We start from the raw sequence: 19,222 nt of genomic DNA, 5'->3' as shown, positions 1-19,222 counted from the left end.
ACAATAAGAAAACCCATATCCTAAGAATAAGAGATTACTGTCCAGAATATCTAGAATTCTGCTGTTGTGCAAACATTCACAAACAGGAATGCTAATTATATTATAACATACATACTGTACTTTATAGCAAAGGAAAAAAAGGTGTGATCTTTTGTGCAAGTTCCAGAGAGAGATAGAGAGAGTAGTCATAGAGGAATAAGACTCTATTGCTCTGTTATTCATCATGTGGCTTGTGTAACAAAATTTCCTGTGTTGTTTTGTGCATCCACTGCTGGAACGGCTGTCATAAATGAGCTCAGCAGCTGAATAAATACTGTGCTGTTCTCCAGCTTCAGGATAATCATTATTAGTGATAATCTTCAAAACTGTTCTGCCACCAATATAAATTCTGTCATCATTTACTCACCCTCATGTTATTCCCAACCCATAAGAAATAGGTTTATCTTTGAAACACAAATTTTAATCAAATCAGTGACTTTCTGAGTCTACATTGAAAATCTATTTACTTAAAAACTTTGTAAAGAGATAAAAAAATAAGTCCATATGAATTGAGCAGTTAAAGTTTTTTGAAGAGACACAATCTCTTTATAATATAGCCTTCACATTTGAACACTGATCAGAAAACAATGTTTACAGCATTCAGATTTAGTTGAAAGCTCAATAATGCGCACCAACGAGGTTCATCCTTGCAAGCAGTGGGATGGGGGGGGGGGGGGGGTGTTACGTTCGGTAATAGTTTGTGTAGTTTGTGTCCTACATGCTTCACTGAATCAATTTATGTATTTATTTAAATTATATGTAATTTATTCAAGTTTTCAGTGTTTTGTGAGATAGGTTATTTAGTGTATTTTGACCTGATAAGCTATTACTATTTACTTTAGGTCAAACTATGCATCTAATTAGACTTTATTTTTAGGCTATACAGTTGAAGTCAGAATTATTAGCCTCCCTTTGATTTTTTTGTTATTCTTTTTTAAATATTTCCCAAATTGTGTTTAACAGAGCAAGAAAATTTTCACAGTATGTTTTATTTCAGCTAGAATAAAAGCAGTTTTAAATTTTTTTAAAAAACATTTTAAGCACAAAATTATTAGCCCCTTTAAGCTATATTTTTTGATAGTCTACAGAACAAACCATTGTTATACAATAACTTGCCTAATTACCCTAACCAGCCTAGTTAACCTAATTAACCTAGTTAAGCCTTTAAATGTCACTTTAAGCTGTATTAAAGTGTCTTGAAAAATATCTAGTAAAGTATTATTTACTGTCATCATGGCAAAGATAAAATAAATCAGTTATTAGAAGAGTTAAAACGATTATGTTTAGAAATGTGTTGAAAAAAAAATCTTCTCTTCGTTAAACAGAAATTGGGGAAAAAAAATAAACAGGGGGGTGAAGAATTCAGGGGGGCTAATAATTCTGACTTGAATTCTAACTGTATGTAGAAACCACCACCTATTTTATGAGAAGTCTTGTGAACTCTTATGGTTTCAGACGGATGAAGGACTATTTTCTGGCTTAGGCTGATTGGTGCAATTATTCATTCACAATGGTATGAACTGTTATGGGGTGGTCAAATGGATATCTATTATTTTAATTATTAACATTATTACTAAATATACAGATCATGTAATTCGTAATTCGCACCCTGCTTGCATGTCATACAGAATGATTGAGCTTCTGCAAGAACCAATGAAGTTTTTTCTTGTGCAACAAGTAGTTTTGTTTGAACTTTTGTTTATGTTTACTGAACGATCTTTATTTGAGAATAAAAGGCTCAATAAAACCTGTTCTTCTTAGACACAGTCATATCTATTCTTTATTTTATCTATTTAAAGCTTTTTATGAACATTTTGAGTGAGTAGACTCAGTGGAGGAACAAAGATCTCAAATGTAAAATATATAAACTTTTTGTATATTCTGAAAATGAAGGCGAGTAAAAAATGAGTGAAAATTTTACAGTAATGAAACATTTAACAGAAAGAATATGGCTAAGTATTTAATGGCCTCATGTATCTTACATGAAAACAAATTAAGCATTCAGCTAAATTCAGAAAATTAATTCATGAACCTAAAAGACTAATTAAGGAGGATATGGAAACATCAGGAGTCTCGTCCGCTCTTGTCACTCTCATCAGATGATGGATTCTGGTGCTGGTCGGAGTCGGAGTCAAACATGGGGCTGCGCTGTGACAGATGTGGTAGACAAGACTGTCTGCTGATGAAGGGAGAGGGCAGCAAGCACGACAAATGATCCTCTAGATGGGGGATTCTGGCAGGAGTCCGGCCGGAAGTGCTGTGTAGGGCTGGAGCCACAGTGACTGGACTCAGCGAACTGCTCCTCAACACCACCTCTCTCAAGCGCTGACTCTCTCTGGTGGCTGCTTCCCAAACCACCTCCAACTCACCTTCCACCTCCCTGACAAACACAAAGTGAGAGAAGTGCAGTTTCAGTGCAGTACATAGGCTTTCTTGATTCAAATACAAGCTCTCTAGTACCATTAATGGGAGAAATGCCCTGCTTGATGGTGTCATAGAATGCATAGATACAACGTGTTAAAGAGCCCCTATAAATATATAGATAAATATTTTAACACAGCTCTAAATAAAAACATACAGCTGAGGTTTAAATCTAAAAGTGTATAAAATTATTGTCTCTCAAAACAAATGTCTACTTAGAGTCGTTGGAATGATTCATACTGCATTTGTCGTGACTTCTAAATGAAACATTGCTTCTTTAAGGATGGCTAAATCTCTCCATAATATCAGTCCCCGAGAACTGTTATGGAAGTCCACGAAGCAAGACCATGAGAATTGTCTTTCTAATCTGAGAAGACAATCAGCTAGGAAAGCAATTGTTCCACTCTCCAATTGTTCAAATCAGTCCTCCACCCTGAGCCCCCTCTCTGCCCCCTACTTTACCTTCTCCACCAGAGCAGGTCACTAACACTGAATCTCCAAGTTCTCAATATGGTGTATCTTGTGAATCTTTACTTTTTCCTTTTTATGTTTGGTATCATTTTCAATTTTTCTGTGTCATTGGTAAAGTGGTCTTAATTTCACTGTAATGTTTCACAAGTTTCCTTTTAATCTATTTATTTGGGTTTTGACTTTGATCAAGTCTTTGCCACATGCTCCACTCCAGGGAAAATGGTCTTCACATCAACTCATGACCAGACAAGGGTCTTTGTGATGCTTTTATTGTTGTGAATTTATGATGGTTTGTTGTGATTTGAGTATTTAAGGGAAAGGTGCAAAAGTGTATGTGGGATCCTGTAGCCAGGAGACCCCGTTGCAGTGATGAGTATCTGAGCTCTGCTTCAAGGCTTATATACTGCAACATACTTCTACACAGTCAGGTTTTAATCTCTAACTCTTAAATGCATCTTTGGGTAATTGATGTTGTACAATCTGAATTGGCTTATTTTGCTTAATTATGTGAATTGGAATAAAATGTCTTTGCCTGACAAATAAATGTAAAACTCTTGTTTGACTCTAATATCTCCTGAAATCTTTGTAACTAGTAGATTGTTTAGGCTGATGTTTCCACAGCCTACGTCCAGGATTGCTCATACATTCAGACTCAATGCATGGAGCATAGACACAACATTAGAGACCTGTTGATTTCTGACAATCACTGACTTAGTATGGTATAATCTAGTGGCTAAATCAAACCTTCTTTATGTTATGAGCAAGCATAGGAAGGCCTAATATTACTTAAAGGAAATGAGTTTACAGTTATATCCTCTATCTAAGAACCAGAACTAGCAAGGATGTGTCCGTGACCAGATGTAACTGGCCAGCATACTGACTCTAAGTGACTTCGGGTAAATGATGAACCATAAACTGAAAATAAGGACTTATCAGGTTAATCTATCTAAATTAGGCCAAATCACAACCTATAAGGAGATCAGCTTGAATTAGATGAATCTAAATTTAAATGATTATAAATTGGAGTCAGATAAGAGAACTAGAGTACTGTAACGATCAAAATTGGATTCATGAAACAAAAGTTTAAGAATTTTTAGCAATCTGTTCACAGCTGCGCGAGAGAAGGCTTACACACATTTAACCTACACCCATGCTGTTAGTTCTGTCATAGAACTAACAGACAATGACAATGTCAGTACAGTTTATTTGGGTCAGCTTATAGGATGAGGAGTATGTATTTAGTTGAGTATTGTGTTCACTTCGTTCACTTATGTGTACTGTTAGCTACCTGGTTAACTGGCTACGATGCTATTCACATGTCACATATTTGCTAGTTAGCCAAAGTTTAATATTACTGTAGATCAGGGCTATTCAATTAGTTTATCATGGGGGTCAGTTCATGAAAAGCATCCCAAACGAAGGGCCGGAGAGATATGACTTGCAATATGAGTGATGACACAACAGCATATAAGCTCATATGTTTTATTTTTGCTCCTTAAGACACCCACGTTGGGTTTTTCTACATTAAAATGTTAATATATTGTATTTTGAAACTACATAATATCAGTGCATTGTACAATATAGGCTTTTTTTTTTTACAAACATTTTTTTTACAAACGGTGTGCGTGCGTATTAGCCTCGGTGTACAAGCTCGGAAGTTTAAACTAGCGCACAGTTGGCAACTTGGCATAAACTTTGTTTAACTGCAGCAGTTTCGTTCCATGCAACAGAAATCCTGCTTAGAGAAGCCTTTATGATTACCAAACCGTGACGAATTAAAGCGCAGTTAGTGAAATCGGCTAATTATTGCATCCTTAATAACGATATCAGTGCATTGTACAAAAGGCCTTTCTACAAACATATCCAAATGTTTTCGGCTGCCCGCGCCACTCGCTTATGCTGACTCACACTCTGCACAGCCTTCCAATGGCAGCTCGTGCTGTATTGAACAGACGCACGTCACTTTAGAACCATAGCGGCCGTTTTTCGATTGAACTAAATTTATTTTTGATGTCTTAGTCACACTATTTAGAGGGCCAGAACAAATTGCCTCGGGGTGCGGGTTCGGTCCACGGGAAGCCAGTTGAATAGGCCTGCTGTAGATGAATCTTGCATTCAATATCAACAACATGGAGAAAATTATTGTTAATGTTGTTACAACAGAAATTTAAACAGAAATGGCTTTAACAGCCAAGGAGTGGCAGATTATTCCCTTCTTCAGAATCAGAAGACTTTAGAAAAAATTCAAAGGGATTTTGGTGCAGACTACATGTTATTGATCCTGACTCAAACCTCAGATACTGTGTTCTGATTCGCCTGTTTTTCACAGTTTTTTGCTCAAATAAGATTTACATAAGAAGGAAAAAACTAAAGTTTTTGAGACTCTCAATGTGTAATTATCATGTGCAGAACAGAATTATTCAACTATGCCAATATATATATATATATATATATATATATATATATATATATATATATATATATATATATATATATATATATATATCCAGTTTTGCATTCTATGGCACCTTTAACACACAATCAAAAACACACCGGCTTTCAAAATACACACAAACACATAAATCTATGCAAACTTTCAGTCATTTTGTACCCTCCAGTCAATTGCGGTGGATTCGCACACTGGGCTTTTGAGGGCTCAGCTGTGCAATAATAACAGGTATTAAGTGGAAATGCGCTGAGGCACAAACATGTACAGAGTGAGAGAGAACGATGGAGATGACCAAGTTGCAGAAGGGTGTAAGCTGTCATAATGATAGATCAATTAGCCAGACCATCTGTTGACGCACATCCTTGCACATCCATGCACACACACAAGGTTTACGACAGTCTCTCGGTCTCTCTTTGTCTCCCATTGTGTAGAAAATGGCGAGTCATCTCGGTAAGTGCAAGATACTTTGCGGCACTTTGGTGTGTTAATAAGTTGAAATATTCTTTTATGCTTGAATCAAACTCATCCCATTTACTCTGCATTTACACATGGCATGTACCTCAGAAACAGAATGAAACATGATATTTATTCAAGTATATTTCATCTGAGACTCAGCAAATACATGCTCTGAAATGGCAAAAATGACTTGCAAACAGTTCAGTTTAGTATGCACAGAACAAACGCTATGTTTTTTTTAAATTCCTGCATGTGCAAAAGCTAAGCTGAAATGTCTTGCTTTATATATCTTAATTTCAAGAAATTTAAATCAAGTGTTTAATCCCCAAACTGATCGTCAAGTCCATAGTGTTTCTGTTTATGTCTGAAACTTTACTAGGCATTCTATAACACAAAAGAATTAAACATATTAATAGTCTAATTATTAAACTCGTACATATGATTTGGCATTATATAAAGCTTCGCAGTTTTGGGGGACCAATTTCAGACCATTTAATTTCAAATTTCTTTGGCAGATTGATTCCCCCTCCCACAAAAGTCAATTTTGTAATTACTCCTAAGTCATATAGTTCCACAAAAGTACAATGTGTTTGCATAGGTTTTGTTATGCTCTTATAGCAAAACAAGTTGTATTTTTGGCCAACATGTGGCTGTTTTTTGTCATATTAGTGTAAACAGCACAAGCTAAATAGAATCTGATCTTTTCAGTTCAATTTTTTGCCATTTTCTTACAGTATGTGCTATTAAAACTGATATTGGTGGATGTTTTGCAATGCGACTATAATTTGAAAGGTTATGTCAGATTTCATGTGACATTTACATAATTTTTAGGTCGCACTTTATTTTGATGGTCCATTTGTTAAATTAAGTTATATTGCATCTGCATGCCAACTAATTCTCTTTAGATTATAAATAGACTGTTAGGTTGGGGTTAGGGTTAGTGTAAGTTGACATGTACTTGCAAAGTTTCTTATAGTCAGTTAAATGTCTGCTGAAGGAACATATCCACAGATATTAAGCAGACAGTCAACTAACACTCAAATAGACCTTCCAAATAAAATGTTACCAATTTTTAATCTACATTCTTCATCATTCTGCCCTGTTGTGTACTACAAACATCCTCTTCCTTCTCAACGGCTGCTCATTAACCCTTTGATGAGTATTATAACACCAGTGACCAGTATGATTAATCTAGGCTGGTCTCTAGAGAGAACAATCACACTGCTGTGATTAGTCATCAGCTGCTTAATTCACATCTGCTTTCCTGTGCATTACATTAGAACTATCAAAACAGCTATTCATAGTTTGTAAAATACCTGCTGTTGTCTGTGAAAACAGCAATATTAGTCCTATTAAATGTAATCTGATGATGTGCAGATTGAGGACATTATTAGAAAGTTTATGCTGTGTGTAGTTGTTCTTTTGCACATGTGGGTCAGTTTAAGACCATGATCATTTCACAATGGAAATCTGATATTGGCTACATTTAACACTCTGAAGAGTTATGAAAAAAAAAAAACAGAAAAAAGTGGAAAAAAAACATCTAATTGGAGATCTAACGCCCGATTCACAAGGGGCTTCAGCGTCAACGCTTGACAGAGGGCATGTCTGAAGTTGGGGCTGACGTGATCGTCATAGCAGTGTCAGCCAATGAAATTAGTCAGCAATCAGCTACTGTCTAAGCTGGTGTATTTGCATACAGGGATCTAATTGGCTGACTCTTCCGTCAGCGCTTGAAAAGTTGAGAAAGTCCCAACTTCTGCAGCGAGCAGGGCCACTGAAGCAGCGCCGACAGATCCACAATGGTGTTCGGCAACGCCTGACGTCACCCATTCAAAGTGAATGGGACGCGTTGATGCTGACGCTCCGTGTGAATGGGGCATAAGCCTCACAGTGTGAAAGGATCCTTAGACTTATTTTCAATTCCAGCATTTACTCCTATGTAAACTGGGATTTGTTAGGCATACTATTAATATTTTTTGTTTTGGTGTGTTTTTGTTTATATTTTCTTCCATTTCTTTCACTCATTGTATAATTATTCGGTAATTCATACATGTTTAAAAAGTGGTCAATGGTGACAGTAAAGACAATCAAATATTTCTATTTCAGATAAATGCTGCTCTTTAAAAAATGATCTATGTCTTCTATTATCTTCAAAACATGAATAAGTTGAAATGAATCAATTCACTAAATTAAATTTGATTAAATAAATGCAGCCTTGTTAAGTACAAGATACTTCATTCAAAACAGAAAAGAATCTTTCAGATCCAAATCCTTTGATTAGTACTGAACATACATTGCCCAGCCAAAAATTAAATAAAAATAAAAAACAATCTTTAAATGGGGCTGGGCGATACGGCAAAATTACAATCTCGATAATTATTTTCTATATTGAAAGATAACAATATAAAAGTTTCAATAAAAGTTGTTAATGCTCCCAGATTTAAGAGTACCCCAACAATGACTAAAGCCACAAAAATTAGAGGGTCCATTAAATGGCATAATATATTTTCGGCCAATAAACTTTCGGTGGCTGAAAATTTAGTCCATCTCTAATATCAACACACTTTTCTTTTGTGTGACTGGCTCTTAGGTCAATATAGAGCAACAAATTCCAGAGCTTATCATTGTTATTGACATAAATTTTATCGCGATTCAATATAAAATCGTTTATCGGCCCAGCCCTATTTTTGAATCAAACCAAAAACTGTATGATTTTAATAGCTGGCTTCAGGCTTCCATATTGCTAGTGTTTGAGACAGCAGATGTGTCTTAATACTAAATATTATCCATTATTCTGTCGCTGGAGGGTTGTCATATTGAGCTTGAGGCTGCACTTTTCCCATCCTGACAGAGAGTCAGGTAAATACGGCTATGTGTATTTTTCATCTCGTTTATGAATGCCTAATGAGAATTTCACCTCGAGACTCTTTTATTTCTCCTTGTAGGTGCCCTTTTCCTCTCTCCTTCCTCCTCTCTATTCATCACATATTGTGCAGTCTCAGCAAAAGACAAACAAGGCCTTATCTATGCACACAGATAGCCTGGCCCTGTCACCTTAGAGATTTATAACAGAGAGAGAGAGAGAGAGAGAGAGAGAGAGAGAAAGAGATTGCTGTCAGTGGGTGGGTCAGCTGATCAATAGTGTCAGACAGGGGAACAGACAGTAGGACAGAGTGATGCAGAGAGGACAGAAGTGAGGGACAAATAAACCCCACAGACTGACAGATTAGCAGAGGAGACACGTCTAAAATCACATCTGATTGTGCTAGCCCAGATGAACTTTTCTCTATCCAGATGACAAGTCCAGACATTTTTTTTCATGCTGAAAATTAAAGTACTTCCCTTCTGTTACGTACACTGAAAAAACGATTAATTCATTATGCATTAAAAATATTTTGGTTTTGGAAACCACTTTCATTGTCTTATAATAAGCATTTATTTTTACCTAATTATCCCAGAGACTCCCATATGATTTGTTCAGCGATTAATTTGTTCCGATGACCCAGTCGGTTATAATTGGTCGACAGGGTTCATCACGAGACAGAGAGAAATGCCCACCACAACTATGAAGTAGCACACAGAGTCTGTGAGAACCCAATGCAGGAATGCAATAAAGCAATGCAGTTAAACACCAGCATATTACTCTACTCTTAAAGCATTACCCCAAGTAATAACAATGACACACATTCACTATTAATCCACACAGTCGCAAAAGTAGAACAATTTTGAAAATTGTGTAGGAACCGCTGATGGTGGCCATAGCAAAGACAAACGGCAGAGGATCGCGAGTTTATAAACACATTTAAATTGGTAAAGGAAGAAGCATGTGCTGCATTTTCAACGTGGTTTTGGATGCAATATGTGAACAGCCACATAAAGATTTATCCTGAGAGATCCAGTACAAGCACTAATCTATAATAGATAAGTGATTTCAAGCCACGCGGAGCGATTACAACTTATAAAACACAATTAAACACATATTTTGCAAACTACACAAAACGAGGGAACAGTTTTAATTACACTTACATGTTCAGATCCGGAGGAAGAAGAAACTGGTCCATTTGAACTGTAACAGTTACTGACAAAGTGCCATACATAATAGTCTCTACTGCTCCTTCCAATAATTGCAAACGGCAGACGAGTCCCGTGTTCCAGCATAGGTTATTGTATCAAAAATCAGAAAAATGACAGGAACAAACACAGCACTAGGTTGGCTATACTGTGGGGTTGTTGTAAAAAATGAAACCCTTTATTCCCCGCAGTGGAATCTCCATCTGTTAGTGATCGTCATTTTTGTGTCATGATCAGTTTCGTGATTCCCAGCGCTCCGCTAGTGTCTGAAGGGAATGGTGCCTTCATGTTTTACTGGATCCGTTACTACATATTTGGTGATGTAACGTGTCGACGTTGATGTATTCAGGCAAATGATCCGAACCCAACACGATTTATTTATTCGACGCGGAGTCAACTATTTCGTTGAAGAGTCAATATTTTTAATCATGTTGCACTTTCAGATTTAAACCTCAGCTTGATGTTTTCATTCACTTAGTGCTGTGTTACTGCATGGAAGGTCATTTTCAAAAACCCATAATAGGGGCTATTTAAGGTAACTTGTTGTAAACAATTTTTATGGGCTGAATTTAAACCAATAAATTAGGTTGAACATTACTAAATCCCATATAAATTGTTTGCAACCAATTACCTTTAACTTTTTAGTGAATCCAATGAATATTTCTATTTCTTTGTTGCTGAAAGCACCATCCAATTATATGCTAATACATTAATAGTAATGGTTGCACAGATTCTGTTCAGTGTGCATCAACAATACAGACATTTAAAGAAAATGTCTTATTCTCCTGTAATTTTGTTCATTTAAAATGCATGAAGGGAGAAAATAATTATTCAGATGCTTCCTGCAGGCCCTTCTCCCACCATCTAATCGATTGCTAGTGTTTGCTTTCGCTCTCATTCTCATGACCCAGTTGCCAAAAGAGAGAGGGAATGGGACCGGAGAGACGGGTGCGAGTGGGCGTGAAAGAAAGAAGTGACACATCTGAGTGGTGAACGTCAGGAGATGAAAGATGAGAGAGACCAGTATTGACCTGGCTGCTTTTAGCATCAAAGTCTTCTAGAAGAGATTAAAAAAAGAAATGAAGCAGAGAGATGGGAGAGTACTTTGTGAATGCTGGACTCATAAGTACGGTAGATCCACAAGAGCAGTAGTAGTCATTTGAGTAATGTGCTTGTGGTACATTCTGCTGCGTCACATTAAATGATGCCATAATTGTCACCTACGTCAGCTTAACCAAGCTGTAATTTGATGGTGAACGGCTGATGTAACAAACAGGAAATTTTGACCACGCACACAATCTATTGTTTTTAAGTGGCCACAACTGGGAGTAGTGGCTCGGTTGGTGTCTTAGGCAAGATAATGCATGACCAGAGATATTCAGATAAGCTGTGAGATTTAAAATTTGCACTTACTTGGTACTAATGTGCGCCTAAAAAATATATCCCACACCACATAATTTACACCACTAATACCATTCTAAATTATCTATAAATGGCAGGACAAACTAGAAGTCACGCAATATACTAAAAGTGACGCAATATACTAGTATCGACAATATTTGTGATATTAATAGCATTAAATACTGATCTCATGTTAATTTAGGGTGTGATAACATACTGAGGTATTCAAAATGATTAGGACTCTTCAGATATAAATACTCCAGCGCTCGAACCAGTATTGCACCTTAACACTGACAATTGTTAAACAAATGCACACAGCATCCAGAAGAAAAACCATGTCGTTCGAGTAAGAGAGTGACAAGCTCTGTACACACCTGAAAAAAGTAAGCTCACCAGCAGCACTCAAATTTGTATTCGGGAGCATTTGTGCAATTGCATAAAGTAGTTCCAGAGCCCACCTGTTTTTATTTGTCTAGAACTTTGTGACTGTTCCCTTCTTCCTTTCTACAAGATGCATATTGATTTTCTATTTAGTTATTGATGACTGCTTTGCAGCTCTCAATTTTGAATTTGATTTTTTAATAAACTTTAAATTGTATGTTTTGTAATAGAAATTGCATTTATTCAGTGGTTAGCACTGTCACCTCACAGCAAGAAGGTTGCCGGTTTGAGTCCCGGTTGGGTCAGTTGGCATATCTGGGTGGAGTTTGCGTGTTCTCCCCGTGTTCAGAGTTGATAAATAAGGGACTAAGCTGAACGAAAATGAAAGAATGAATAAAATTGACATTGATATAAAAATAGTGTTTCTTATGGCAATGCTTCATTTTTGTTAGAATCCAAACCATTGTTTTATTTCTCTTATATGTTACACCCTCTTTGTAGCAGAACAACATGTTTTTCATATGTGGCGGCTCATTCAGAGAAGATGGAAAAAAATGTATCATTATTATTATTTAGGGTTTCTGCAGATTTCACCAAATTTAAGACTTTTAAGGCCATTATAAATTAAATGTCATTATTTTACAGGATCAATAAGAGTCCATTTAATAAAATTAAAATTAGTTATTTCTTAGCCACATATTTTTAATAATGTGTCAAACCCTTTTTTCAACATACAGTAACATTTCTTTAAAAAGATTGACAAGCTTTAAAAACGATAATAAACTGAACAAGCCCAATCAGAAAAAAATGGGACAGTATGGAAAACACAAATAAAAAAAGAAAGTTATAATTTCCTAATTAACTATAACTTATAACAATATGAACACAATTTATTTTATGTATTGTCTGCTCAACTATATTGCATTTGTAAATATACATCCTTTCCTGTCAATCAGACCTGCAACACACTCCAAAAAAAGTGGGGACAGGAGCAATTTAGAGCAAGTAATCAGGTAAATTGGTTAAATAATGATGTGATTTGAAACAGATGATGAGCAACAGGTGATTGTAATTATGATTTGGTACAAAAGCAGGATTCAAGAAAAGTCTAGTCCTTTAGGAGCAGTAAATTTAATTAAAGTTAGGAAAAATACTACTTTCATTTTTTTATTTGTTGTTTCACAGCCACAGAATAATTTAGGCCAGTTTAATATGATTTAAGACCTATAAGACAATATTTCAATAAATTGAAGACTTTTTAAGGCCTTTTTGAAATTTAAGACCTAAAACTGACAGTGTTTGGTAATGTAAATCAGTGCACTAGCCAGTTTGATAGGTTATGATTCATAAATGATGTTCTATCACTTTGAATGTAATCACTAGCAGAGTGCTCCCCTAAAGGGAGCATCAAACATTAGCCAAACAAAGTTTAAAGTGGGTCACACACTAGAGAATTGTCCTGGGGCCCATTTCAGAAAGAAGGTTAAGTGAAAACTCAGAGTATTTTAACCCTGAAATGAGAGAAACTCTGGGTTTTCTGTTTAAAAATGGCAGGTTTGTTAAACTCGAAAGCAGGGTAAGTCAAGCCTGTTTCTGAAAGGGAGGTAACTTAAACTCTGAGTCAGTTACTTACCCTGTGAACCTAACCTGGTCAGGAGCAGATTTTAATCTTTCAACTCTGGGTTTCTGTCCGTCTTAAACGTTTCAGTATTCGTATATTATTAATGACCTCCAGAGCGTCTGGAGCGGGTCAAGAACGTCTGTTCTCTGCGCCTCATGGCTTCAAACGCCACCACACTTTCAGTGTCAGCATTGTCTTCTGAGGCGCAAGTACATTTATTAAATAAAGAAAAGATTGATGCAGCTTCTACTGCAGTAAATTCTGTTTTTACTGTTGATATTTGGCGCCTGTTTAATCAAGAAGTGAAAATTTTGTTCTCTTTGACTCGTTGGATGGAAATGCTGCTTTATCTTATGTGTTTTATTCCAGTTTTGCACATAAATTTAATAAATTTTTTGTATGGAAACATAACTATTACCTACATACAGAACAAAGTCACGTACGAGAATGGCTTGTCCTTTTTTAATAAATAATTAGCTTAAATTCACTGACCTTCAACAGGGACATGTACTGTAACTAGATTAATGGGATTATTATTCTTTCTAAAAACTATTGTTTAGTTCTGCTTGCATTCTAAATGTCATATCAACCTCTATCACTTGATCAACAATAGAGGCAGACACACAAGTGCACTTTTTAATCTATTAAGTGGGAACGTGTGTACATTTTTTTTTTTTTTTTTTTATGAACGTCATGCATAACATTACTTTTATTATACTTAAATATTTAAATATTTTAAATGTAAAATTAGGCATTAACTTGAGCAGCTGTTTTCCCACACTAACGGTCTCTGTTTTACTGATGCAGTGGTGTTGCTTTTTTAAATATATGATCATATTTGCTATAACTTTGCATGAGCACATCAAGTTCAGTTGGAGAAAGAAATGTCTTTTTTTTTAAGATGTTGCCATAGTCACTCATAATATCTGCGCTCTATTGATAATGCCTTTTTATAGTCATGGTGTGCGCGCTTAACTCTGAGTTGGTCTACTCAAAATGTATTGACCTAACTCAGATCCGCTATTCTGAAACCGAAAACTCAAGAGTTTTTAATCTCTCGGTAAATCAACTCAGAGTTCAAGTTTACACTCCAAGTTGGTTGAACCTCCTTACTGAAACAGGCCCCAGAACATGTCAAATGTTTGTTAGTATGCTCATTTGATTCTCTGTTTTGAACATTAGTAAAAAAAATGATGCAACTGGAATATGATAGGTCTTCTTGTTGGATGTCTTTTGTAACACTTTTATTTTGAGTGTTTGATCAGTTAACACTTTGCCGGAGCCCCAGGAGAAACTCAAGAGTCCATATTTTCCAATAGGTTTCCAACATACTATAATTGTCTTCATGATAAGTTGGGGCTTGATTTTCATTATCACTATTAAACTCCTTTGGGGTGAAAACGGGTTGGATTTTTTTTAAAAGAAAAAACGTTTTTATTTTTTTTTTAAAGTTGACTTTTCAAATGAAAAAAGGCAATAGAAAAAAAAGGGTACAGCAACTCAGATTTCATGGCCTTGTTAATGCACAATAGTATAATATGCAGTATATTCACATGTTAAATCTATTCATTTTACTTCTGTACATTTAACCCCCCCCCCCCCCCCCCTACACAGGGGGCAGCCCTAATGAAATTAGTTGTGTAATGAATTACAGACTTGATGAAGGATGATTGGGCCATACCACTGAAGCAAATCAACATATGGACCTGCATATGCACACACAAACCTGCACTTAACATCTGTAGGAGAACAAAAACTGAATGTAGCAGCAAGACAATAGTCTCCATAATACGTGTGTGAAAGACAATTAGAAATGTGATAATTTTTTTCAATACAGGCAAGCATCTTCTCTAAAGCAGGTGTGTGGAAATGAATCCAATGTTTCATCTGACCCACAGCACTGCAAAGCAACATGCAGCATGAAATACAAGGTCCCATCTTACACAGAATGGCTTGTAGGCAAATTAACGTTTTAACATGTCACGACCTATCTGTACCTAGAGAAACCTGAGTGTCATTAAATGTGGCCGGGTCAGGCTGACAAGGTGAAATCACAAGGGCTACAGGTCTTTAACTGCATAAAAGTGTCTAATTATGTGTGTCTGTGTCTCTGTATGTGTACAAGTTTCTCTAAAGAACACAACAATACCTAAATGTTCAATACTGCATGAGTCTTAGGCTGCTAGTATTCTCACCAAACAAAAAATGTCAGTTATTTTTATGTTTGTGCATAGAGTGTCAGTAGGAAATATCAGCTTTCATTTCCAAACTGTTTCTGGTATTGAATAAATTCAGAGATTTTTGAATGATACCTACTGTACCTGCAAACTGCAGTGCTGTAAACAATTTTAGGCACTTGTAAAAATGCTGTAAATTCAGTTCAATGACTTCAAAAACAATGCCAAAAAGGTTTTATTGACCAATTAACTTCTATACTAAATTAAGTGTGGTTTATTTATGAACTAAGAAGCGCTTGCTTATGAATGAACACTAATACACGATCCACCAATCAGTCAATTCCTCACTATAAATAACCAGAATTTCTTAGCGGAACAGCAACCCAGTGGTTAGCACTGTTGACTCACAACAAAATGTCACTGGTTCAAGTCCTTACCAGGCTAGCTGATGTTTCTGTGCGGAGTTTACATGTGCTCGTGTGGGTTTTCCCAAATTTCAACCCACAGTCCAAAGACATGCGACATAGGCGAATTGACCAAACCAAATATAGATGAGTTCTAGTCAGCAGTATATTTACATAGTAATCTACAATTTGTCATTTTATAAGCAGGGGAGTTCTTGAGATCAGCCCGAGCTCAAACTCCCCTCTCACCTTTAAATCAGGAGCAATCCCCCGGCTCAAGAATCTTTTGAGCTCAGGGCTCTCTCCCAGGACAGCATTCCAAATATGATTTATCAATCATCAGCTAAGGGTGAACTATTGAAATCAACATTTGGTTTAAGTTGTGTATAAAACTGCTTTTGTCCTTGTGTTTTGTATGCATCCTCTCTCTGTTAACTTTGTTGACATGTTTTGGAGATGTTGCCAACTTGCCACAGTTCTGGATTCAGTGTGTCTCAGTTTTTTTTCTGCTTCTTCATGCCTCTCCAAACAAACAGGATGATAATTAGATCTTTGTGTGGAGTACTGGCTTCAGTCAGATGCCTTGAGCATGCAAAAATATTACTGGAATATAAGAATCAATTGCAAAAATAATCCTTTGGAAATGTAAACTGATATTTCCTATTGACACACAACACCAAAATATATAAATAACTGGGTGAAAACCATTTTTGTTGGTGTAAAAAAAATATTAAAAGCTCATGACTTTTGCACAGTTCTGTGCAATAAATACAAATGAACACTAATCCCAAGCAGATATATCAATGTTAGTGTGAAATTTGAGCTGTCAGTTCTGGCAAAATTACCGTCCTTGCACTATCCTGACCTACAAATATATACATTTTAACCCTTGTGCACTGTTTAAATGTACTTTCCATTTGTTATGTCAGGGATAAAAAACATCCACTGAATTAAACCGCTGTAAAAATGCATCAGATAAATATTTTTTCATTATTTTTGAATAAATCAGTTAATCAACATCAGTCCTGAGCAAAACTACTAAATGTTTTTAATTTACTGTATTTTAACTCTTTAATTGCCAAATTCACAAATGATGTCACTGATTTGGTAAAAGAAATCCACAAAATGTCTATATAAAACAAATGTAAAAAATAGTTGGACTGGACTTTTTTGGACATTTGAACAATTAGTAACAACATTGGCTTTGATGCATTGTTAGATTTTAATTGACTTCCATTATAACCACATTTGATGGTGCATAAATACACAGTCGTTGTTTTTGTTTACCTCATGTAGTTCTGAGAGCTGAGATGCATATTTAGATTTTCTCAGATACATCAAGGTAAGTGCACAAAAAGGTCACTCTCACACACTCACAGACAAGCATGCACACACTTTAATTTGCTGTTATACTCTATATAAAATCCCAAAACTACGGGGTTTTTTTTCTTTGCACAGGCCTATCTAAAGGGTTAATGGTGCCAACTGATGATCAACAGTAAAAATTACACTTTTCACCTCTTCCCAACAGGAAAAACCACCAACTTTAAAAAATGCATGGTTATATGATGTCATGGTTTTGTAATAAAAAAAGTGATTATAATGAAAGTCAATGGGGAAAAACAACCACCAACAGTAAATTAAGGAGAAAAAATAAAAATAAATCAAAAACAATGCATTAAAGGCAATATACATGAAAAATAATTATCTGATGCATTTTTACAGCAGATTAATTCAGAGGATGTTTTCATCCCTAACCTAACAAAAGGGCAGTAAATTTGCCCAGAGATTTGCCCGTTTTTCAAAGCCTTTTCTCCAAATATGTGACAAAATAAGATTTGTCACCAAGATTTGTCATCATTCTGCTTGGTCAGAATGGATGAAAACATCCCCAACAGTACATAAGGGTTAATACTACTTAATTTATAAAACACTAACAAGACAAGAGAAGTAAATGCGCCTTTTTCCGCACATGCTATCCCTCTTCCAGTCAATGCCTCATGACGAATAAATCCACAAAACTGTAATCAATCAAACTATCCTTTTCTGCAGAAAAAAAGTCATTTGCACAATACTAGAATGACAAGCCTTGTTCCAGGCAGTAATTTGTAAATCTGACACATTCCCGTTGTTCTTCAGGCAGTCTTCTCAGTCGACTCAACTGAGTGATGCACAGTACAGCCATGTTCACCACAAGCAGAGCATTTGTGTTATGAAAGAGTCTGTTAATGGCAAAAGGAGAGAGATAGACAAAGGAAAGACAGACCGTTTTATGCAGAAAGACAGAGCGGAGAAGAATATGCAGTGAAAGTGAACAAGACAATAAAAGTGAAATGTTTTAGAAATGAAATGAGGTGCTGCTTGACCTCTGACCTGCTGCCCCATACAGGTGTCATTCAACACCTCTGGTATGAAGAGAAATGAATTACCATAAATGGCACTGATGACAAATCATGTGCCCATAATTATGTAAGGAAGAATACGATATGATTTGACAAGGCATGTGTGTAATTCAGATACAGTATATCCATTAATCTTTCCTTTCTTTTTCTCTCTTTCTCAATTTCAATAGAGTTTCATTGGCATGACTGTCAAATATAACACAATGTTGCCAACGCAATAAAAATAAGCATAGCATACATGCAACATGTTGATAAAAGGAAGAAAAATTATATAATACAATCACAACACAGTCAATCACAATATCTCTCTCTCTCTCTCTCTCTCTCTCTCTCGCTCTCAAACTGCCAGGTTACATTTCAGTATATAACTCTCACAGATAAATCTGAAAGCACACACACTAATCTCTATATGATTGGAAGGTAATGTTTCAGCAGCCTGCAGAAGCAATATAAGCAGCAAAGATTAGCCAGATAAGATCTCTCTGGATCCTCATGTAACCTGACAGAGGGCCACCTTTTGCCCACACTTAAACTGTTTCTCTGTCACTCACTCGTAGCATTAAACAGGAAAAGGACTAAGCAGACTTAGAAAATAAGCTAAAATTGCTGGCTGAAACATTTGTTGTCATTTACTAATCCAAACATCTGTGGTTTTCATTCTTTTGCTCAACATTAAAAGATATTAGGGGTATCAACTGACTAAATGTTTATAAATAATAATAATAATAATAATAATAATAATAATAATAATAATAATAATAATAATAACACTATTTAGTTTTAGATATTTTTTTCATAAGACTGTAACTGCAACTTGATACTATTCAATCCTTCATTTTCTTTTCGGCTTAGTCCCTTTATTAACTTGATACTATACTGAAACAATTTAGTTATCAATGTTCCAAATGTATTTCATCTTCTGCAAA

General features: G+C 35.7%; 1 protein-coding gene across 2 annotated transcripts in view; it reads right to left on the bottom strand.

Moving 5' to 3' along the window:
* Nucleotides 1-1,938: 1,938 nt before the first annotated feature.
* The window catches only part of cep89 (centrosomal protein 89), a 99,265-nt gene continuing 81,981 nt past the window's right edge, over nucleotides 1,939-19,222 (bottom strand). For both annotated transcript variants that reach the window (XM_056461821.1, XM_056461822.1), the window contains one exon: nucleotides 1,939-2,419. In XM_056461821.1, the coding sequence (XP_056317796.1) occupies nucleotides 2,104-2,419 (316 nt within the window). In that variant the 3' untranslated portion in view covers nucleotides 1,939-2,103. The remainder of the gene's footprint in view (nucleotides 2,420-19,222) is intronic.

Source organism: Danio aesculapii, chromosome 7, assembly GCF_903798145.1.
Source record: "Danio aesculapii chromosome 7, fDanAes4.1, whole genome shotgun sequence".
NCBI lineage: Eukaryota > Metazoa > Chordata > Actinopteri > Cypriniformes > Danionidae > Danio > Danio aesculapii.
This window is presented reverse-complemented; position numbering and strand designations above follow the sequence as displayed.